At 36.1% G+C, this 23,392-nt stretch overlaps 3 protein-coding genes across 3 annotated transcripts; 2 read left to right on the forward strand and 1 right to left on the reverse strand.

Annotated features, from left to right (window-relative positions):
* Positions 1-240: 240 nt before the first annotated feature.
* Positions 241-836, reverse strand: LOC130649277 (uncharacterized). The gene is made up of 2 exons (XM_057455534.1): positions 726-836; positions 241-617 (listed from the first exon to the last, which is right to left on the reverse strand). The coding sequence occupies exons 1-2, from the start codon at positions 792-794 to the stop codon at positions 357-359; spliced, it is 330 nt and encodes a 109-aa protein (XP_057311517.1). The 5' UTR covers positions 795-836; the 3' UTR covers positions 241-356.
* A 17,254-nt stretch (positions 837-18,090) lies between these two features.
* Positions 18,091-19,101, forward strand: LOC130629866 (uncharacterized). The gene has a single exon (XM_057443243.1). It carries the CDS (start codon positions 18,091-18,093, stop codon positions 19,099-19,101), a length of 1,011 nt encoding a protein of 336 aa, XP_057299226.1.
* A 2,692-nt stretch (positions 19,102-21,793) lies between these two features.
* Positions 21,794-23,107, forward strand: LOC130629882 (uncharacterized protein F54H12.2-like). The gene has a single exon (XM_057443263.1). The coding sequence runs from the start codon at positions 21,794-21,796 to the stop codon at positions 23,105-23,107; it is 1,314 nt and encodes a 437-aa protein (XP_057299246.1).
* The last annotated feature ends 285 nt before the right edge of the window (positions 23,108-23,392 follow it).

Below are 23,392 nucleotides of genomic sequence, written 5' to 3' on the forward strand. Positions count from 1 at the left end.
AGTAGCTAAATATGTAATATTCTCTTTTACATGTCGGTTTATTAAGTGATACCTTTATATTTCTTTGGTTGAGCTTTTTCAGTATCATAAAGTCGTAGATATTGTAACAGATTTAAATCCTCGTCACAGTCACGCGATTTTATTGTTTTCTGTTTTTTCATACGGTGGTATGGCAAATCGTTTTGTGCGTGAACTTGTCCACGCAGCTTTTATCTCTGGTTCACAAGGAGTTAAATCTCGAACAAAACGAAATGCGGCTTGATGCCCTGTTAAACCTTCAGCAATGACAGCTTTAAAATAAATGAGAAAGTAATAAGTTTTGTGCGTAAAAAAGTGCATAAGGAAGTAGAAAAATACTAACCATTTGAAATATATGTATCCTTAAATTTTGATACATAGGATGCAACGTATTTTAAGAGCAAATTTTTTCCGTCAGCATATTGCACGTCCATTGAGCATTGTAAGCTTCTCGCTAACGTGTCGATGTAAGCTCGGACGTTATTATTATTTGCCTCAGCTGTGTGGTAAATATGCAGGCCATTATCGTCATAACTCGTTTTCTCGCTGTGCACTGGCATATTTAAGACTTTTTGATTAGATTTTTGGCAATGATAAATCTGTGATAAATGAAAAATATAATAAAAAATATGTCACTTGAACATGATAGCGTATTTGCGAAACGATATGTTTAATTGTTTATGATAAAATGTAACGATAGTAATTACCTGAAAATCGTAGTCTTCGTTTTCATTCGGTATGTGAGCGGTTATTTGCGACACATATATGCTCTTCATATTTTTGGGCCATACCAGGGTATGGCAATGAAGCGTTCCTTTGCGCATAAATTCGAAACGATAAAAATGTGTGTAGATTGGAACGTTCGGGGTGTCTAAATATAACAAATATGAAAAATTGAGAAAATTGTATATGAAGGTGTCTGTTGTAGAACAAAAGTTCAACTGACCTGATATCTGTAAAGAGGTGGTGTCGCCACCTATTTGTGTTTGAGCCGTACATGTACCCTCTCATAATTTGCTCTAGTACGTGTGCAATATGCAAAGTTTCTGGACCCGACAAGTTTGTTGGCGTACGTTAAGTGAGTTCCATTATTTCTTCCAACCACGGTGGCTAAAAGTATGTTTTATAAAAATTATTTTCATTACAACAACTTTCATAATTAAAGTGAAAGTACCTTAGGAAATGTCCACTCGTATGGTGAAATAGTCATAAAAAGTTTGGGATATCCAAACTGGCGCACAGCATCTAGCAAGTATCAATGTTGCCATTTCCAGTAACCACTGCTAAAAATTTTGCGATCTAGGGATGCCACTGGAGTAGATCCAAATTTTTTTCCACGATCAATAGCACCTATAAAAAATTGAAATATACATTTGTTAAATGAAAAGATATTAATTTTTGCAATGTAATAAGTACTTAAAACTTACCAGAAACTGTTTTGTACATCCAACGATCATACTGATGATATTGTAGAAGTTCAAAATTAACGGAATAATCAATAATTTCACTACAGCATTTTAAAATAAATGCTTTTTTTGCACTTAGCCTGCCTGAGCCACCCTCAATTGTGCTTTCACACAAGTTGGCGTTGTAATATTTGCAAAGCCAAAGTGCACATTCTATGCCTTCCATTCTGAAGATTCTCCAAAAAGGTATTTTGGAAGCACATTCCATATCACTGACAATTTGCTCGTAATGGCTAAAAAGAAGTAATGAATTAAAATACAGCGTTTGTAAGAATTACATAAAGGACCAAAGATATGGAAGAAATGAAACCTGTAAGTTGAATTTGTATTTGCATGTAAATAACTATATGCAGCTTGCAATATATTTCTTTGGTTTGTGTCTTCTACACGTTCAATTCGCACTGAAACTGGCTCATGGCCAATAAAGACCTCTTTGAAGCGGAGGAAGATGAAGCAGACGTGCTTGGTGACTTATCCATGCACAAGTCGTAATAATTTTTTAAAGTCGGTTTGTCCTTGAACGTTTTCCAACTTTTTATCCCTGCTCCACCTTGCTCCGCAACAAAGGGTAAATTCGTATGGACGAATCGAGCGCATTTTAGATGAAGTGCCGTTGAGTACAGCGCTGCACTAGTCTTTAGAGCGACATCTAAGTACTTATCGAATATCTAAATATAAAATGAGAATTATAAGACATTGTGACATTAGTGCATTAATTTAGTCAATAAATGTTTAAAATGATTTACTTCTTCATCCTTTTCGGGCAGCGTAGCACCTGTTACTGCCAAAGTAATTCCTTCACTTTAGATATTCGGTCTTTTGCCATGTTCTTGAGCTTCTTATCGCCAAGCAACGGCAAGTTTTCCTCAATTGTCTCAGAGTTGGTTTCAAGTGTTTCGGATAACTCTGACAAGGCTACGTTAGGTCGGTTCAGCCATTCGCATGTGAATGACGTTAACTTTTTGCGAAAATCATCATCCGAACCTGTTTTCTTTGGTTGCAGGACCATAACCACGTATAAAATCCTTAGCGAATTGGTCTAAGAAATTGCCAGCTGTTTTTGTAGTTTTTTTGTTAAATTAAGGAAAAAATGAGGATAATGGAAAGATAAAAATAATCCTTTTAAGTAATTAAATATTGAAGAGTAAAGTGTAACAGTAAAATACTAACCGGTGTAGAATATGAAACTGTCAGTTTCGACGGCTAAATGTGGAATGAAAATGCAGTTGCTGTCATCAGTATTTATACTTTTTTTCCATAACAATTAAAGTGACCTTTGACCCCAAGACTTTCTAGCGAAATCTGATTTGTTGAACGTCTATCTCACCACTTTGAAATGCGCATTAATATTTTTTGCGTTGTCTAATTGGCTGAAATTGTATCATTCCATTTTATTTCATCCAATGAATGATGTTTTCAACATTAATATGATTGGATAAAAATAATCACACCATTTTACTCTCTAGTTCCATATTTAGGAAATTTTATGTTGCAGGTGCGGCCACTGTGATAAGATAAAATGGGAAGCCCCTTTTTATTTACTCGGGAAACGTAAAGTCAATGCCATAATAATAATTGGTTCAAATAAATGTTGTTATAGTACGCTACCTTACATTTTTAATTTAAAAAAAAAAACTTATACAAAGTAATTAGCAATTAAAAAGTATTGTATAGGATAGGTGAGCGTGATATAAAGAACACAAAAAAATGACCATTTCAAAACAAATTACAAAATGTTAAACAAATTATTTAGAAGATAACTGTGTTAATGCTGGTGAAATTGTAATGGTACGTCACGCTCCATTTTAAAATGTAAAAAAAAGGCAATAGTACGCAAAATAAATGACAATATGACATGTCAATTACAACTTCCTAAGTCATGCAAAAATTGGCAGGTGCACTAAAAAGAGTGGAAAAAAGAAATTATGGCTTGAAGGAGAAGTTATTTGTGTTACAATTATGACACCAATTTTCATTATGACAAAGGTAACCATTGTACTATTCCAAAGACACAGACACCTTCACAATGATCGTGTAGCATTGTGTTTATTAAATCCGTCTAACAGACATATGCCAACATAATAAAAGCTACAACCGCTATAACGATATCTCATTTCTTTCACAGAGCACTAATGGCGACTAGTACCGTTTACCCGATTATGCAAATGCTTTGTACCACCTACATAGTTTCTACTTGTGTTACAATCATTACTATAAAATACGTTGCTTCATTCACGGACAAAGGATTCTTCGCGCGACGTGGGTGCAGGGATGCGGCAAATGGCTGCTCGGCTTACATAATTGCTGCTGCGCGCAACGTGTTAATTAAGTAATCATTGAAGTGTGGCGTTAACAATTGAACAGGTGGTATGCACAGTCTTATTTGCAGTTTGTATAAAGTTGCATAACATGTTAGACTACAATATTCAGTTCACCCTTTATTCTCAGTAACTGAGGATCAGTTGAACAGCATCTGCCAACATCACCAGAGCCACCAATGAGAATAATAAGCATAAGGAACGAGAAGAAAGTCAATGCGCCCAGCCAGTACGTGATTACATTGACTTACCGATCCCGCTGTTCTACATCGTCCCTTCAATATATAGCGCATTTTTCCAGCACCCTTTATTCTCAGTAACTCAGGATCAGTTGAACAGCATCTGCCAACATCACTAGAGCCACCAATGAGAATAATAAGCATAAGGAACGAGAAGAAAGTCAATGCGCCCAGCCAGTACGTGATTACATTGACTTACCGATCCCGCTGTTCTACATCGTCCCTTCAATATATAGCGCCTTTTTCCAGCTTTCAACACCGAAGTGGGGAAGTTAAATAGTACACTACGCTACTACGGTAGTTTAAAAAAATACGTCCCAGACCGCGTCAAGATGGACCAACGTGTAATGCTGTGACAGCGTCTCAGCGGAGGTCAGTAGCTACTTTATCGTGACTTAAGCGTCGTACCCCAAGAGAAATATCATTTCACATGACATGCATAGACGGCGTACTCTGACTTTATGGCGCTAAGTTTAAGTCTGTGACATTAAAGTTTGATTTCACATTACACACACTGACGGCTCTCCCTTACTATAGAGCGCAATTTTCCAGCTTCTGACATCGTAGTGGGGGCACCCCGTGTGATATGAATGTTAAATAGTACGCCACTCCACTGCATTAATTAAAAAAAATAACCGGGCGGAGGGCGTATGGGCGAGGGCGGTGGGTGGACGTCCCACACAAGTATAACCTGACTATGACAAGACCTGACCATGACACCCCTTAAGACTGCACTTACTAAATAGCACATTTTTCCAGTTTCTGGCATGATAGTGGGGGAACCCCGGGTGATATAAAAATTAAATGGTACGCTACCCCAATATGTTTTTAGCATGCTGCATATAAACGTTTTTTAATTATTTTGATTTCACTTCAATATCCAACGACAAGTTTAAATAGTGTCAGTAAGGACAGCAATCAATAACATTGTATATGATTATTACTTTCTATTTTTAGCCTAAATATCAAATAGAAAGCGGAGAAATTGAATTGGAGATTAAATAACCAAATGAAATTTAAAGTATTTAGTTAGAAGATAATACTGTAAGTAAAAATTAGTGAAGCCATAGTTTTAGATACCTAGCTTTATATTTAACTTTATTTTAGTAAAAATGACCAGTTAAGTGCGTAGTCTGTGTGTGCGTATGTGTGTGTAATTTGTGCATATTTAAAGGATGCGACTTAAGTCCCATAGCATTTCCTCAAATAATTATTTTTTATCTGTAGTTAGAGTGTAGAGATTTGATAGTTCCTGGGGCAAAGCCCAAAGGCAGAATGAGAAAGACTTAGTAGGAGGTTATAAGGACAGACTTGATACAGAGGAAGTTGAGTTTAGATCTAACACAGTCTAGATCAGATTGAAAGAGGATCATTAATATACCCCGTCCAGCCCATGCTAGCATGGAAAACGGACGTTAAGCCGAGAATGATGATGATGACGATGATGATGAAGATGATAACTCTAAAAATTATTTGTGGCACATCACACTTTACACATTTGGGCTGTAAATTAGTGGTCTTGTTTTATCTTATGGTGTGATTGAAGCATTCATTTTTGAATCAAGATAAAGGCATTTGGAATATTTATTACTGTGCCAATTTTAAGTCAAAAGCAATAGATTTAACATACTTGTAACTGTCCTCTTCCCCTGAAAAGTCTTGCATCTGTTCTTAAATCTGCCAAACTCAGTGGACATCTGTTACTAAGAGATTCTGTCCACCCTTGTGTGTCTAAATGCGTACCAGATTTAAAAGCTGGAAATTCGAAAGTTAGTGAGGCAGTTCTTTCGGTGCATAGTCAGCTCAATTTCAAAAGGATTAAAGGTTTGCATCAGACTGGTCGAGCTGGCTTAGGGCTCTTAGACCACAAAAATATACCACCAAAAGGCACTTATGCTTACCGAAAGCTTGTTTCCAGTATCATTGAAGAAAATGAAGAAGATATTTACCATGCCAGAGCTGTACAGTTGCATTTGTAAGGCAATTGGACAAAATGGTGCTCTTATGTGAAAAATGATTTATCTTCAAGAACAATTTTTCCACTGCCACAATGTCTAACTTCCTTTTGTATAGGAGCAACCCAATACGAGTAACCGTGTGAAAAACTAACAGAAGTTTCACAAAATGACCTTTTAGACCCAGGTATGGGGGTACGCCACAAAACTCCCCTCTCTAGTAATTACATGCAAGATGTATCCATGTTAACGACGAAATTTCAAATTTGATCTTTCCTATTGCGATGGGTGGCAGGGAGGGGGTAGATACCTAAATGGGTCGTTTTTCTTTTGGGGACGTCCAAGTTCTAAAGTTATGGAAATTTTAAATCTTAAATATAGGGACGCCACGCTACCCTAAGGCCTTTCGCGTTACAAACTGGAAAATTGCGCTGTATAGTGAGAGAGTACAAATTGCGCTATATAGTAAGGACGAGCGGTCAGTCAAGTGAGGTCATAAGCACACCTACATTGCCCGTTAGGAAAAGTTATCGGCCGGAAAAAGTACATCCTTCGGAGCATGCTAACGTATGTAGCCGAAAAAGGTTCTTACCTCCACTTTGCCGTGTAAAACTGGAAAATTGCGGTATATAGTAAGAGAGACCCGTCAAGGTATGTCGTGGTGAAATACTGATGCACTGGGAACGCGGAAACGTAGTGCGCGGGAAAAACGTTTACGGCCCCACTTTGGTGTCAAAAACTGGAAAAAGTGCTATATAGTAAGTGCAGGATGTGGAAAACTGGCGAAATGCGTTATATAGTAAGAAAGAGCGGACAAGGTATGCCATGTTAATATGACAGTTCACTACAACTACGCCTACCTGCAGAAAATATTTAAGGCCCCGCTTCGGTGTCGGAAACTGGAGAAATGCGCTATATAGTAGCAGAGAGCAGACAAGGCATGTCATGGTAATATGACAGTTTACTGAAACCACGCCTACATTGCACATTGGGGGAAGTTATCGGCTGCAAAAAGTACATCCTTCGGAGCCCCCTAACGTCCAACCGCCTTTCGACCAGGCCAATTTTTTTTATATCAACTCAGTGGAGTGGCGTACCATTTAATATTTATATTACACGGGGTGCCCCCACTATCATGTCAGAAGCTGGAAAATTGCGCTATATAGTAAGGACGAGCGGTCAGTCATGTAAGGTCATAAGCACCCCTACATTGCCCGTTAGGAAAAGTTATCGACCGGAAAAAGTACATCCTTCGGAGCATGCTGAAAATGGTTGTTGCCTCCACTTTGCCGTGTGAAACTGGAAAATTGCGGTATATAGTAAGAGAGACCCGTCAAGGTATGTCGTGGTGAAATACTCATGCATTGGGGACGCGGAAACGTAGTGCCTCGGAAAAACATTTACGGCCCCACTTTGGTGTCAAAAACTGGAAAAATGTGCTAAAATATATGTTAAAAAGGTTGGATTTTTGGCCTTTGATCGGTTTCATAGTTATGAATATTATTAACATGAAACTCATCAAAGGTACTGTCCCCTTGTTAAACAAGCCACTGGTGCTTGTCTCGGACCCACATCAAACATGATGTGCAAAGCCAATGTGGGGAACTTTTTTTTTTGCATTGTTGTGCGCATATTTCTGCACCAATTTTTCTTTTTTCATGGTTAAGTTTTTTCATGACAAGTATTCTGAGTGTATACTGTCACCTTTTTTTTTCAACATATTATTTACAATATATAACAACTTATATATCAACTCAATTAACCTATAACATTTACTTACAATATTCTCCTTACCCTGAGTAATTGGGGCCCATATCAGGTACTAGTCAGCTGGGCAGGCTGACACCTGAGACGTTAGTAGGAACGCCATCCTTCACATCCAGGGATCTGTCTATATACAATGTACACGGTAAAAACAATCTATATTTTGAACACGTTTTTATGCTTTTTTAATTTATAAATATTTTATATATTTTCTAATTAATATACACTCCTCTTAAATTAAATTAGTTTTTTTTTATCTTCCTACAGACCTCTTCCTACACTTAATGCTCTTAATGCTTAATCAATTTCTTTTTGTACTACAAACATACCCACAATAGCCTTAAAGCCTGAAATCAATCTAATTTCACTTCGACCTACAAACACAACTACCATAGCCTTAACTTGAGTGTTCATGCAATTAAAAATAACTATTTGAGGAATCTCTAAGTATTATATTTAATATAAAATGTCAATTTAACATGGAAAAGTGTTGTTGCTTAGTTTATTAAAATAATAATTAAAAAATTATAGATCCCAGTGTAAAGTTTCACTAACTCAACATCATACTCCTCATCATACCCATCATATACTACTTGAAATTCACATTCATCGTCAAACTCGTCATCGTCTAACACAGACGTCACTAACCCAGTGTACCATATATATGCACCTGTCTCATCAACCATCTTATGCCTTATCCTTTTTCCAATGAACTTTGGTACTTTCGAACCTCCAGTTTTTAAACTTCTCTTTCTACCATCTTTTTGTTCAAGCTTTTTTTGAACATTGACTCTATCACTAATTAGTGTGTTCTTTAATTTTTGGAGTTTTTCCTTTCTATCTCCTTCATCACGCACCTTAGATAGAAGAAACAATTCTCCTCTTTTCTCAGGATTTTGAGAGAGAAAACCTAGCATAAATCAAGGTGAATTTTTTAAGTGATTTGTATTATATTTTTGGTGCTTCCCATTTTCACCTTTTTCACCTAACTGCAACCATTTTTTGTTGGGAAACTGGAACAAAACTAGTGCCAAAACAAAGTCAAATTTTATAAATGCAGCAGGTTTTGTCAACAAAGGCAATGCGTGTTATGCCAAAGTTCTTTTGCAAGCACTAAGTACTATCACATCCGTATGGTCCCAGAGTGCTTCGGAGTCATCCCGTTTGTCACCAATTATGAGGGCGATTGTTCTCAACATGACCATGCTAAACCGTTCTTTGACCCCCGTTGATCCTTCAAACTTTCTCTAGGCCCTAGAACGTAAGATACACTTTTCTGGAAATTCAACTTTCCAATACAATTCTCAGCAAGATGTAGTAGTGATGTTACTTCTTGTCTTCGATGAATTGAAAGGGTTCTCGGTAATTGCGTCTTAAAAGATCTCGACAGACGTATCGGTGTCAGTTAGCTGTAACACATGTGAAAATAAATTGTTTTTCCCATAATGTTTCAGACCAAGAGAGCACAAGGGAAACAAGGATTACGAGGAATAGCGAAATTTTAACTTCGCACCTCAAAAGGGTTGTAAGAGATGGAGAACATCTGGTTAAGGACAATAAATTGGTTGAAATTTTTTCCTCTTCTAATCCTTATCTCATTATCCCGATCTGGAACATTGAATGCAGGCCACTATTGGGCCCATATCAAAGATCGGACCACAAAATCTTGGTATCTCTGCAATGATAAGGCAATAACCAAAGTTGATCCAAGAACGCTCAACAGCACTACATCATATGTTTTCTTTTATAACCGCTGCTATTTTTTTTTTTTTTACTCTTTATAATACCTTTGCTGTTGCTTTAAACCTGTACTTCCACGGTTATGGGGGAGGAAAATGTAAATCCGAGCGGCTTTGTACAGGCCAGTTTACCGTAAATACCCAGAGGATAAAGAGTGAACTCTTCTCTGGTAACTTATAAAAATGTTTAGCAAGGGGCTTTGGTTTTAGCCTGTCTTTGGGTGTAACAACCCCACTTTTTACCCCAGTTCAGTAAGGTGTCCCAGTTCAGTAAAGTTCACTAACTTGGTCTTCAGGCTTGACAACCCTGCTGTCCTTAGTCAAAATATTCACAGGCTGATCCTGTCGTGACAATCTCCTGTCTAAGGAGAAGGAGTGTTGGGGCCCTGTAACACGTGGAAAGCTACAGCCAGAGTTACAAGTTCTGACGCACAGGAGGGTTTTATTTAATTCTTTTTTATATTAATATATTTTTGACATATACATTTTTTCTATATGTGTTCGATCTTTAACCAGTCCGTTTATGTTGTTCGCTCTTTCTTGTGTCGTATTGTTTGTGATAGAAGAATTGCTTTTCTCTTTACGATTTTAATAAAAAATGCTTTTAGGTCCAAGTGGGACGATACTCATGCTTGTAAGAAGAAAAAAAGTGTATTCAGCACCTACTTCTGGGACCCGAATCCCAGTCTTGACAACCACCGTCCCTGTAGACAGGAGACTTCAGTACAACCAGGTTAAAAAGGAAAACGTGCAGTTTAGTGTATAAGTAGATCATGACTACTGTCGGTGTTGCTACTAAAACATTATATTCTTAACGCATTACATCTGCTATGATGCATTTGATCAAAAATGTTTTGCCTAAAATTTAATCTTAGTATAAGTAAGTTAATCTACTTATTTAATTAAAATTTAACTAACAATCTTATTTATATTTACCTGTTTCCGCATTACCTTGCAACACAACAATTTTTGCTTCATTTCTATTGTCATTGCATACTTGTTTCTCTACATAAAAGTTGTTCATCATGATTGTTAACATGATATTCTTACCATAATGGTATGAGTGATTGGTCTTTTTAAATAATTAACAGATCTTTCAGCGAGACGCAACTTAAAAAACGGGAATCTTTTTCCATGTTGTTTTTTATTTTACTAACAGGAATACATAAGATAACAATGTATATATATTACAAGACAGGACATTGCAGCTTTTGGTAATGGTACCCAAATGTTGCCCAAAAACTCTAATTCAAGATATTTTAAACTTTGTTTCTAATCCGTAAATAGTGTCTGAATAGTTTTTTTACTATATTTAAGCATTGATGCAACACATTTCAACTGCTTGGCGAGATTCGTGAACGATGCCCCATCCCGGTGTGCCAATTGTAAAATGGTGTTACTGGTTCGTGACAAAGTGCCGTATCTAGGCTTAAAGTCTCTAAAACTCATAAAGACTAATGAATCATGTCAGAAGATACATAAAAGGAAGCCTGTTACTGATACTAAGAAGGTGTGTTTGTCACCAGAAAAGATGTATCACAGCGAGTTTGAAAAAAGTGTTCATCATGCTTTGAAATTCTGGAATCAGTTTTGCCCAAGGCTAGTTGTAAACAAACACCGGTGATGATTATGGCTAGGCCTGTAACGAAAAGACTTTGACTGTGCACTGAATTAGTTGTTGACAGGGAAGAATACGCATATGATATTGAATTTGAAGAAAATGGTGATGCACATCTAAGAAGTGGCAAGAGTAAAAAGAAGAAAGAAAGTGTTGTAGAAAGTTTGTAGAGAACTTGGAAGTCTCTAAGTCTCCCAGTAAAGAAAGTAATGCGGGCAGGGAAATGGTATGGGGTGAGCTATCAAGTCAAGCGCGTAGAAGTTTTATATATCACAAAGCTAATAATACAATATCTTGTGGAAGAGAATGGGTCCGTTGATATCCTCCTGATAAGTTGCCTGATGCCTGAACTTGGATCTGGTAGAGTTAGTACTGCTTCGTAATAAATTTGTACAGAAAAATTTTAAACCAACTTTAAAAAAGTCTTAAATTTGAGTACCGCAGAACACCAGAGGCTTTATTTCTTCAAAAGATTTTCTCTTTTATATCAGGACTAGTAGATAGCAAATGAGGTTTCTGGAACAAAAGAAAGCAATTATCTTAAACAATGGAGAGTAATTATCTCCAGGTAATTACCCTAGCTAGTTTATAGCTAGGTCCCAAAGTAATTAAAGCTAGGTCCCTAAGGTATGCAGCTTCTATTGTTCTATTGTTTTGTTGATTACCTAGCTTCCTGGCGCACCTGGCCAGCTAGATTTGCTAGCTAGGTAATTAGAATGTCCCATTGGATCGCTAGCTATCTATTGTTCCAGTATTTCCCATTGTAATTTGTTATCCCTCGAGTAATTGTAATCAAACGTCTTATTATTATCTAGCTAGTAAGCTATTCTCCCTAATTACATATTCATTGTTCCAGTTCTCTGTATAAATATATCAAATGCTGTGTATACCTCATTTCGAAAAGTATTTTGCTTGTGAAGTATCATCTTGTTATTGATATATCTTCAATATTTTTACAACATGGAATTCTCACCAATTCTTACAAGTACACCTAAACGAAAGGCTGATAGTTTGAAAACACCAGATGCACCAAAGAAGAAAAAAGCTAATAGATCTGATGCAGCTAAACTGTTTAATGGTCGAATTTCACAGTGGCAAAAAACGAACAATGCACAAACTGAAATCGAAATTTCTAAGCATCGATCTCCTGTGTTGGAAAATGACTTATTCATAATGCTTCGTCAAAAATCGCTTTTGAAGGGTCAAGCTGATAATGCAGTTGTCGTACATGGATCGTATATCCAAAAGTTAATAAATAATTTGGGTAAATGCAACGAGGTTATCAACAACAAGAAGTTAGAAGAAAAATCAAATGAAGAGGCAGTGGATGAGCAGATGAATAAAACTATGAAACTGGCACGAAGGCAAATCCTATTATTATTGATGATGTTGGAACGAAATCGAACCCAATTGTTATCGATGAATGGGATATTGATTCCGCACAGTCATACTACCGTAAAAAGTTGGCGGATATATACTTTAGAGAGATGAAGTACAAACTTTGTGAATTTATGGAAGAAACATGCGAGGGATGCTGTTTTGGTTATCCAAGTCAACGCGAACATGACTGTCTGTTAAATGATAAAAGTGTAGTGTTAAAAAGATGTTTTGACGAAATTTTACAGCGTGTTGATAATGAGAATGCAAAAAAGGAGTGCTTGGAAATTTCGCGCGCAAATCAATACAAATATTCTGGAAATGTGAACATTACTTATGAACAATTGAAAAATGATAATGAATGGAAATCAGCTGTGGAGAATCTATTTAGTGATTATTACAAAAATATGTAATGTTGAATATATTATTAAAGTATAATATAAATAAATAAAATATAATTAGTTATTTTCTCAAGTTTTTGTGACCATGCGGTAATGTGTTTATGCCATCATCCAAGATATACCTTTTATCATCGAAAGCGCTGAAGGCCTTCTTCTTTTGTTTGATTGTATATAACTCGTGATTGTACGAACGAATGGAATGCGTGGTGACATGTTTAATGGTATTTTCGAAAATGGCGCTTTTGTAATCTTCATGGGTCATACGTTTTTTTTGACGACAACTTTTTGTATGCCCTTTGCGCGTTTCTTTTCCTCGTTTTTGGTCTTGAAACTATACATTTTTGCCTTCAGACCAACAAATTCCAACATAGGCGTACCTGATAATTCATCTTTCATTTTACCATAGACTTTTTTGTTAGCGTTTGAAAAACATGAGTGATTTATATTATATTCACTAAAGTCAAACAAATGAGCATCATTCTTCATATCGCTATAAATATCATTTGTTCTGATCTCGTATAATAACGAATCAGTATCTGTAAAGAGCAATTTGGACATAGTACCTGAATATTTAACCTTAACGTATTCATAATGAAATTTGTACATGAGGACCTTGCTGATATCTAAAACCGAAAATCCTGTATAGATTGGGCGATTGAGATATAATTGAACTTTAACACGCTCTACAGCGGCAAGATCTTCGTGAAAATTTGTCACTTGACGGAAAGAAGGTTGTCTCACTAGTTTCCTAAGTTTTTCAGGAGATGTTACTAAGTTAATGTGACGTCTGTTCCTTAAATTTTCCATCGTCTTTCCGAACATAGAATTGTTCCTAAATGAATAAAAATCAAAATCAATCAATTGTTCTTTTTAATGATGGTGTGGAAATAAAAATTATACTTACATCAATTTGAAAAAGGACTTCTCAAAATCATTTCTTGCCGCTGTACGTTCTACGGTGTTAAAATCAATGTATGGTTTCAACCATGCGGATTGTTGAAATTTCAATACTCGATGTATCTAATGGAAAAAAATAAATAAATAAATAAATAAATAAATAAATAATTGAAAATGCAAAGAAACTCTATACCTTTAAAACAATTAACACTCATCTTGAAACACATTGAAAGAAATTTCTCACAAACCTTCTTCACCTTCATTCCATGTTTTAAATATAATTTCAAATTGCGATAGTGTGTAATATAATTCTTTTTATCAAATAAGTTCGGTGTTAACTTCTTAATTTTTGTTTTCTTCACTTCATCTGCAGACTCGACACCAAGTAGTTCAAGCTGTTTTGGTGACAACATATCTGGTGTAGTGAGCATTCTTTCCGGTGCCAGTGGGTAATCAGTATGGTTATCATGTAGCTCATCAGGGTAATCTATGAGAAAGTAGAAATTTTACCAATTGTATGCGCATTATAAATTGCAGGCACACGCAAACATCTTGCACATATTACACACACACACACACACACATAGTTCATTGAAATATACATACCTAAGTCAACCTCAAAGATACACTTGTATGTAACAACAGACGTTTTGATTTTAGCTGATGTATTGTCAGCAGCTATTGTTTCTGGTCGAAGTAAACTCTCAAAGTCAGCATATATTACAAAGGGTAGTCGAAGTTGACCTTGAAAGTTTTTGAATCTAATTTTGTCTCTTCCACGTTTATCATTTTTTTCTGGCATTAGGATCATTTGTTCGCCATGAAGCTTGCATCTCTCCAAATGCTTTTCCAAAATACCTGGAGTGGAGCACGGATGGAGGCAGTAGTTGCAGATGTGGACCGGATTCTTATGTTTAGTTAGTTGTGACTTCAGCAAACGACTCATGTCTTTGATTAAGCAATAATGTGTCTTGTTTTCATGTGTATATAACAGTAAGTTCACATGATTATCCATATCTTTTTCCTCAGTGATACGCAATGGGAAAACTAGATCTTCTTCATATCCAAAAACGTTTACACTAATTTGATTGGACTTCTCAAATTTTGCTACATCTTTCAATTGAACAGGGTATGTAACATCCAGCATATTCAATTCATCTTCGTAGGCGGTGTAATTGGTTACACGATGTGCATTGTTGGCTGCAGGATGGATGTGAGCCAAGACACTCCAGAGGAAACATTTTTGATCGGAATTTTTTATATTTATCACAGCCTTTTTTGATTCCAACTTTTTTGGTAATTCCACATATGATGATCCCCTGAGTGGATCATATTTGGCTAAACCTAAAAGACGATTTGAATAAAACAATGTCAAAATAAAATATGTAATGGGAAAAACTGTGTGAAAAAAAAAAAAAAAAAAATTTAAGGAAATAAAACGTTAACTCTGTGTGAAACTTGAATGATTCGAAGCAATGAAAACTTACCAAGATCCAACTGCTCTAGACGATGGATAACCCATCCGGATCCATTGGCTTGATACTCGTCAATTTGTTGTAATATGTCATCGATGATGTCTTGAAGACTTTTTTCTATGACGCTTCCACTCAGTTGTCGGAATACTCGGCTTCTCAAAACCACTGGTGGATCAGTTAATACACTTGGATCTGAAAACTTGTGAAATATCATTGATAATGATAGATAGTATTTGTGTTGATCATGCGAAGTTATAATGTCCCTAAACTTTTCCACTGCTGTTTTTATGATGATGTCTTTGGATGCATCGGTGGTATCATTGATGTTGATCCTATATATTTTGGAGTCTGAATTTAATGAACTTGAGATTATTTCTGGTTCATCTAAAATGTCCTGAGGATCACTGCTACCATGACCCGACTGAATATCTGTCGCAATTTCATGTTGTTGCTGTCCTTGTTGTTCACCATTTCCACTTCGAAAACAACTTCGTTCGTGGAATTGTTTATTTGCTTTTCTTTTGAATGATTTAGCGCAGTATTGGCATCGATTTGTAGCATTCAATTCGTTAAAAGTCAACATTTCTATGTCTGTGATATTGATGGAGTCATTCAAGCTTATATTTGACGAGTCATGAATGTCGTTGTCTGGGAAGGAAAAGTCCTGTGATTTATCTGCTATATTTCCCTCGCTAGGTTGAAGATCGTTATCAGCTGTGTTATCTGCAAATGATAAGTCCTGCGCTTCATTTTCATTGATAACAACGTCTTCGTCGAACTCAAGATCAATAGGACTGACAGCCTAAATAAATGAAAAAGATCTAGTTGAAAACTCATGCTGGTGGGTTGTTGGGGATGAGAATGGAAAACATTTGAATTGTCCAAAACTATTGCTGATAATTCTATATAAAGTATATAATTATATTCATATATATGTAAATGTTCATAGTGAAAATAAGAATAAATAATATCAATAAAAATCCAGAAATTATTCGATAAAAATTAAATCACTTGCATTTATACAAAAATCAACATCTTCGCTATTTGATTGATTTGATAGAGCAATGTCATTATCATCTCCAAGTGTCAAATCATTGTTTCTAAAATATTCGCTTAGATCCCCAAGATCAAATAACTGGTCAACCACCACCACTGCCTCCTCATTCTCCCTTTCTTCCATTATATTCTTCTGAATCACGTCTAACATTTTGAAGAAATCGTCATCATTGTCATTATCATCATCATTCATTTGATTCAGTTCTATTTGTTGCAATTCTATTTGTTGCAATTCTTCTTGTTGCAATTGCAGTTGCTGTTGTCCGTACATGTTGTAAAAATTGTAGTTGACGCTATTATCGATATTGTTGTTGTTTTTGTTGTTTTTGTAGTTGATATTGCTACCAATGCAATCTCTGACATGCCGGCTATACGTGTCGTCACGACCAAATCTCTTCTTGCATTTTTCACATTGATAGGGGCGTGCCTTTGTGTGCACCACGCTGTGGCGTTTCAACATTTGGTTGGTGCCAAATGCTTTCCAACAAACCTCACAGATGAAATTTCCACCCATAGTTATAGCTGAAAATAGAAAACGTGTTGATGATTTACTTCAGAAAAGATGAAACTGAAATGTTCACAACAAGGTCATTTCTTTTCAAAGTTACCAAGATGGATGTTCATCTTGTACACCCTTTCAGTATGCTAGTATCTGGTGGAAGAGGATTGGGTAAAACTGAGTTTACCAAGAAGCTTTTGAAATTTAGACACAAATTGATACAACCTTCAATACAGAGAATTGTTTGGTGTTATGCAAAACACCAACCTGCATTATTTTATGAGTTGAAGCAAATGGTTCCCTCATTAGAATATGTTCATGGTATACCATTGAATCTCGACTCTTATTTCGATCGAAGTAAAACCAATCTGATAATATTGGACGACTTGATGGATGAGTCAGGTGAAGATAAAAGAGTGTCACAGTTATTTTCAAGAGGAAGGCATGATAACCTCTCCATTATCTACCTTACACAAAATCTTTTCCATGGAAAACAAAGAAGTATAAGTTTGAATTCTGATTATATGTTTATTTTCAAAAATGTAAGAGACAAATCACAATTTGGAAACCTTGCAAAGCAAGTGATGCCCACCAACACTAAATTCCTGAATTGGGCTTATGAAGATGCAACGACAGAACCTCATACCTATCTCATGTTAGATTTGAGATCAAACACAAATGATCAACATAGAGTGAGAACGAAAATAATGCCTGGTGAAGAACCACAATTTGTATACATGCAATAAACGAGAGAAAAGATGATGTCTATATAAATAACGTATTGACTATTATTTTAGTTAGTCTACAGTACAAGTGCTGCAGTTGAGACACACATCAACAGCAGTTTACAATTATTTTTCTATAATTTTTCTTTCACCTACTCAATCAAGATGACACAACGTATTAAGAAAAATTATCATATGCTTCATGCACTGAAGCAATGCTCTCCCGACGAAAGAAAACAAATACTGCGTGTAGCACGACCTGATTTAATTCATGCTATATGTGATTGCATAGTGAATGTTGTGTATGGTAAAGTACCTATCAGCAATCATAAAAAGTGCCAACTTCGGAAGAAAGTATCAGTGCTGAAAAAGCTTTCGAGTCCTAAGGAGGCTGTAACTAAGAAGAAAAAGTTACTTGTTCAACACGGTGGTGGCTTTCTTTCTTCTATCCTTGGTCCTGTTTTACAAACCCTTGTGGGTGCAATCAGTATATAAAACAATAATAGCAATAATAATAATAATAAGAAGAAAACGAAGAAAAAGATGAGTGCAAAACCAGGCAAAAAGTATATTGTTTTATCACCTGAAACGTATGAAATGTTGATTCAAAATCAAAGAACAAAGTCAAATAAAGCAATACAAGAGGGTATGGTTCTAAATCCATATGATAATGACGATGATGGTGATGTATCGAGCATAAGAAAGTTAATGTTACCTCCAGAAAAATTAGCTATGCTTAAAGCTGATCGAGAAATGAAAGATGTTTGGAATCGACCTGAATTGAGTGACGATGAGAAAGTAAAGCAGTACACAAAAGAAATGAACACTTTCAAAACATTCCATGATACATTAACAGCTCCTAGACCAATGGAAGTAAAGTTCGATGTGAACAACAACAGCAGCAAGAACAACAACAAAGACAACAATACCGTTGAAAAGGATAAAAAGTTACATGTCGCCGCCACCGCCGCTGACGCCTCCGCCGCCAAAGCATTACAGCCGCGGCCGCCACCATCTACGGAGTATGTTATAAGCAATTTACCCAAGAGTATGAAAAAGACAGCAGGTTTGTTGGAGCAATATTTGAGACAGTACTCTGATAGAGTAGCTTGGAATGAGAGAGGTGAATTGATATATCGTGGCGACATCATTCGTGGTTCAAATGTTAGCGATTTATTTCGAAATATACTCACAAAAACTGGTAAGCACGATAAGTCAGGTACTTTGCCGACTTCAACATTTACAAAGATTTTAGCTGAATTAAATGTACCTGAAGAATGGATACGAAATGAGAAACAATTAAATCTGTATCATGCTTATCGTCAACGTGATAGTCACAAGGAAAAAGAGGAAGAAGAAGAAGAAGAAGAAGAAGAAGTAGAAGGAGAGAAGAGACAAGACAGCAAAAAGATGAATCGTACATATTATAGCAGTACAGCATCCTATGAAAGTCCAGTTGTGAAAAGAAAGAAATCCAACAGCTTCAATAATAACAATAATAAGAAAAAAGTAAGCGATGTGAAGTGGCTCTCTTCTACAAACAACCGTAGATGAATAAATAACACTGTTCAATGACTGACCGTCTCATTATCGTGAATGTTGCCGTAAGACAAGCATGCCTGCAATACGTACAAGAATACGCGATTTCTTAAGAAGAGTTCAGTGTACGTTCGTTTGCTGTGGTTCGAAAATTACCATCTCAAAATCTACGTTGGACATAGAGGATGGGGAGAATAGAACAACAACAGAGTCAACAACAACAACAACAACAGCACTCATCCCCCACAAGAACTTCAGACAAAAGTATTTCACACTCTGCTTATTCAAAAGAAAATATAGATAAATTATTAAAGAATTTGTATTATTCGATTGGTTCTCCCTCTAGTTTCAGCAGCGTTCAAAGATTATACAAAGCTGCAAGTGAAAGGGATTCTTCTATTACTTTTGATGAAGTTGAAAAGTGGTTGAAAGGGCAATTAGCTTATTCACTTCACAAACCTATCACAAGAAGTTTCAAGACAAGACCAGTTGTAGTTTATCACATTGATGAACAGTGGCAAATAGATTTAGTTGATCTTAGCAAATTGTCAAAATCAAATAAGGGTTTCAAATTTCTTATGGTCATTATTGATGTCCTCTCGAAGTATGCTTGGCTTGAACCGTTGAAAACTAAAACTGGTATTGAGATAACTAAAGCATTACAAAAAGTTTTCAAAAGAAGCAAAAGAACACTTAAAGTTATTCAAACGGACAAGGGTACAGAATTTCTAAATTCAAATGTTCGATCTTTGTTGAAATCGAGAAATATAAAACTATTCACCACATTCAGCGAAAGAAAAGCTTCAGTGGTTGAAAGGTTGAATAGGACATTGAAAGCTCGAATGTGGCGTTACTTTACGAAATTTCAAACAAGAAAGTATGTAGATGTATTACAAGATCTAGTATCAGGTTACAATAAAAGCTATCACAGATCTATAAAATGTCGCCGAATCGATGTTAGTAAAGACAATGAAGTGGAAATTTGGATAAACTTGTATGAGAATAGACTGCACCCTATAAAAACAATTAACAAGAGCAAAAAGAAGAAGGAAAAATCAATCAATGTAGATGATACAGTTCGCATAAGCATCGAACGTGGTGTTTTTAGAAAGGGTTACCTACAAGGTTGGAGTGAGGAATTGTTTGTGGTGTCTCATATTCTACCAGGTAATCCAACTGTCTATAAATTGAAAGATCAGTCTGATGAAGTAATAAATGGAGTGTTTTATGAACAAGAACTTCAGAAGGTTCCTGCTCCCGAAAGGTATCGCATTGAGAAAGTGATACGTAAAAAGACTGATAAGAAAACTGGTCGCATTTTCTACCTGGTCAAGTGGCAGGGTTATTCAAGTAAGTTCAATAGCTACGTGCCTGAGGAAGATATTGAACGCCAGTAAAACAAAATGTCCCAATTCTATATTGTACTACCAAGCAATAGTTCGATGTTAACATTCCCAGATAACAAAACATCTAGTTTCAAAGTTAACCTACCAAAACCGATTGAATTGGATCCTACAAAGTGGGAGGTTGCTCTATCTGAAATACAATTTCCTCATTCATGGTATAATATCAGAGAAGATCACAACACAATAGTGAAAAATATGAAAAATCCAACCATGGAAGAAATAAATATCTTATTTCCCCCACTCAATGGGGAAGATATTAACACTGAGAACGAAAAAAGAAAAAAGTTATTGACAAGTATAGAAGACGATAGTTCATATCACCTTTCCTATCGTACAGAGTTGAAAGTTCCTAGTGGACATTATTCGTCTGTCAAACAGATCATTGAAGAGTTGGAGAAAACAGAGGTCAAATTGTTGAGACAGACAAAATATCATTTCAGTGAACGTTCGAATAGCACATCCATTCAACTGGAAAAAGAATGCGAATTAAAATTTGATAATGCTGGCAGCGATATTGCACATTGTCTCGGATTTGAAGCAAATAAACTTATAGATTCATCGATTGGAGCAGTGAGGGGAATGTCAACTTCCACTACTCATCGTTATAGTACTATCTATTGCTACACAAACATCATTCAAAACCAAAATACTGGCGATTTCAACGTACCCCTCCTACGTGTTATACCTGTTCAGTCCAACTATGGTGATTATGTATGCAAAAGTTATGACAGACCACATTTTCTACCATTAAGCAGAGGACACATACAAGTTATAAATATAGATTTAAGAGGTGACGCAGGAGAATTGATTTCATTTGAGTCTGGGAAGGTGATAGTGACACTTGTATTCAGACGGAAACAAGCAAAGTTTTATAGTTAGTCATGAGACACTCAAATTATTCCTTTCATCATTCACCCTACCATTGGTCACAATATGGTGCAGGAATACCCGTTTTTCGGGGTGGTGCTATACAAAGAGGGTATGGTCTTGGTGGAATATTTCGTGGATTATTACGAAGTGCTGCACCTGTTCTCAAGAAGGGATTAATCGACGTTGGAAAAAGAGCTGTGAAAACAAGTATGGAAACACTAAGTGACATAGCAAATGGAGAGAGTGCTAAGGTGGCACTCAAAAGAAGAGCAAAACAAAATCTAAATGAAATGGTTGCAACAGCTCTGCACAATAAAAAACGAAAAGCAACATCCAATTCCCTCATTCACTCTCAGTCTGTGAAAGGTAGAGCATCTCGTAAAGTGCCTTCGAAAAAGAGAAAACGCGAGACATTTGGTATACTTTAAGGTATGGCTAAAACAAATTCAAGTCATCTTGAATGCACCTTATCTGATACCGATGTTTTCACACCTGCATTTGTTCAATCTGATATTGAACATGGCTGTTTTGAAGATATTTTTCCGATAACTAACCTTGATGATAATGGTCCAGTTGAGTTTAGTATTGACAATGCAACGAATAAGTTTTTGCATTTAGTCAGCAGCACATTGAATGTTAAATGTCGAGTTACTAAAGCAGATGGAACAAATCTTACAGCAACAGATGGTGCTGTTGCACTAATAAATTATCCTATTTCATCACTATTCAGTCAAGTAGATGTGAGTATTGGAGGAAGTATTATTTCCTCTTCCACTAACACCTATTCATATAGAGCTTTTATCGAGACATTGTTGAACTATGGAGAAGAAGCTAAAAAGAGCCAATTGACGATGGGGTTGTTTGCAAAGGATACTAGTGGACATATGGATGCAAGCGATGCAGCAGCTGGAGATAATGCTGGTTTAGTGAAAAGGCAGGGATACACTGCACGGAGTAGAATTGTTGAGCTTTCAGGAAGATTACACTGTGATATATTCAATCAAGGTCGCCTGTTGCTCAATGGTCTATCTCTTAAAATTACACTACATAGAAATAAGGATGCTTTTTGTTTAATGACTAATGGAGATAATCCTGATGTCAAAGTAAAATTTGTGGATGTGTCCCTTCGATTACGAAAATTACAACTCACTCCCAAGAAATTTGAAATGATACAAACTAGTTTGGAGCGAACTCCAGCCTGCTATCCAATCAATCGAGTACAAATTAAAACGCACTCTTTGGCTGCTGGTTTAACAAGTTTGAATTGGGACAATGCTATTCTCGGAAAACTACCCAATCGTTTATTCATCGCATTCGCAGACAATGATGCTCATACAGGTTCCTACGTGAAAAACCCTTTTAACTTCAAACATTTCAATGTTACATCCATTGGTGTTTATGTCAATGGGGAGTCACTACCAGCTAATCCTATGAAGTTAAATTTCCCTGGCGGACATTATTTACAAGGCTATCGAAGCCTTTTCACTGCAACTGGTAAAATAAATAGAGACGAAGGTTTGGACATTAATCGAGAAGAATATTCAGATGGTTATAGTTTATTTGGCTTCGACCTGTCACCTTCTCTTTGTAACGGAGAACACTACGAACCTCAAAGACAAGGAAGTATTCGAATCGCATTAGAGTTTGGAACTGCCCTACCTAATACGATTACAGTTTTCATGTATGCAGATTTCGAAAACACAATCCATGTGAATAAGGCGAGAAATATCTTGAAGGATTTTTAAACTGTGAAACACATATGATGAATACCCTAGAATTGGAAACACTACTCAACACAGAACTATTCAAGAACAAATTTCCAATTAGGAGTGTATTTTCTCTAGATCAATTGTTAGAATTAAGTAATTCGCATATAAATGATATGAATTTTTTGTTCATTTGTAATGATCAACCGAAAGAAATGCCTGGTAGCCACTGGTTTCTCGTGTTGAGAAGAAATGGAGAATTGTTTTTTCTAGATTCTTTAGCTCGCACTGCTCATCATTATGGTATAGAAATAAAGTTAAAAG

The sequence above is a fragment of the Hydractinia symbiolongicarpus genome, chromosome 1 (assembly GCF_029227915.1).
Source record: "Hydractinia symbiolongicarpus strain clone_291-10 chromosome 1, HSymV2.1, whole genome shotgun sequence".
NCBI lineage: Eukaryota > Metazoa > Cnidaria > Hydrozoa > Anthoathecata > Hydractiniidae > Hydractinia > Hydractinia symbiolongicarpus.

Bases quoted from the DNA above. Each gene is read 5' to 3' on its own strand.
- LOC130629866 (XM_057443243.1), top strand. From the start codon at position 18,091: ATGAGTGCAAAACCAGGCAAAAAGTATATTGTTTTATCACCTGAAACG.
- LOC130629882 (XM_057443263.1), top strand. From the start codon at position 21,794: ATGGCTAAAACAAATTCAAGTCATCTTGAATGCACCTTATCTGATACC.
- LOC130649277 (XM_057455534.1), bottom strand. From the start codon at position 794: ATGAAGAGCATATATGTGTCGCAAATAACCGCTCACATACCGAATGAA. The intron at 618-725 runs GTAATTACTATC...CATTTATCACAG, and splicing joins ACGAAGACTACGATTTTCAG to ATTTATCATTGCCAAAAATC.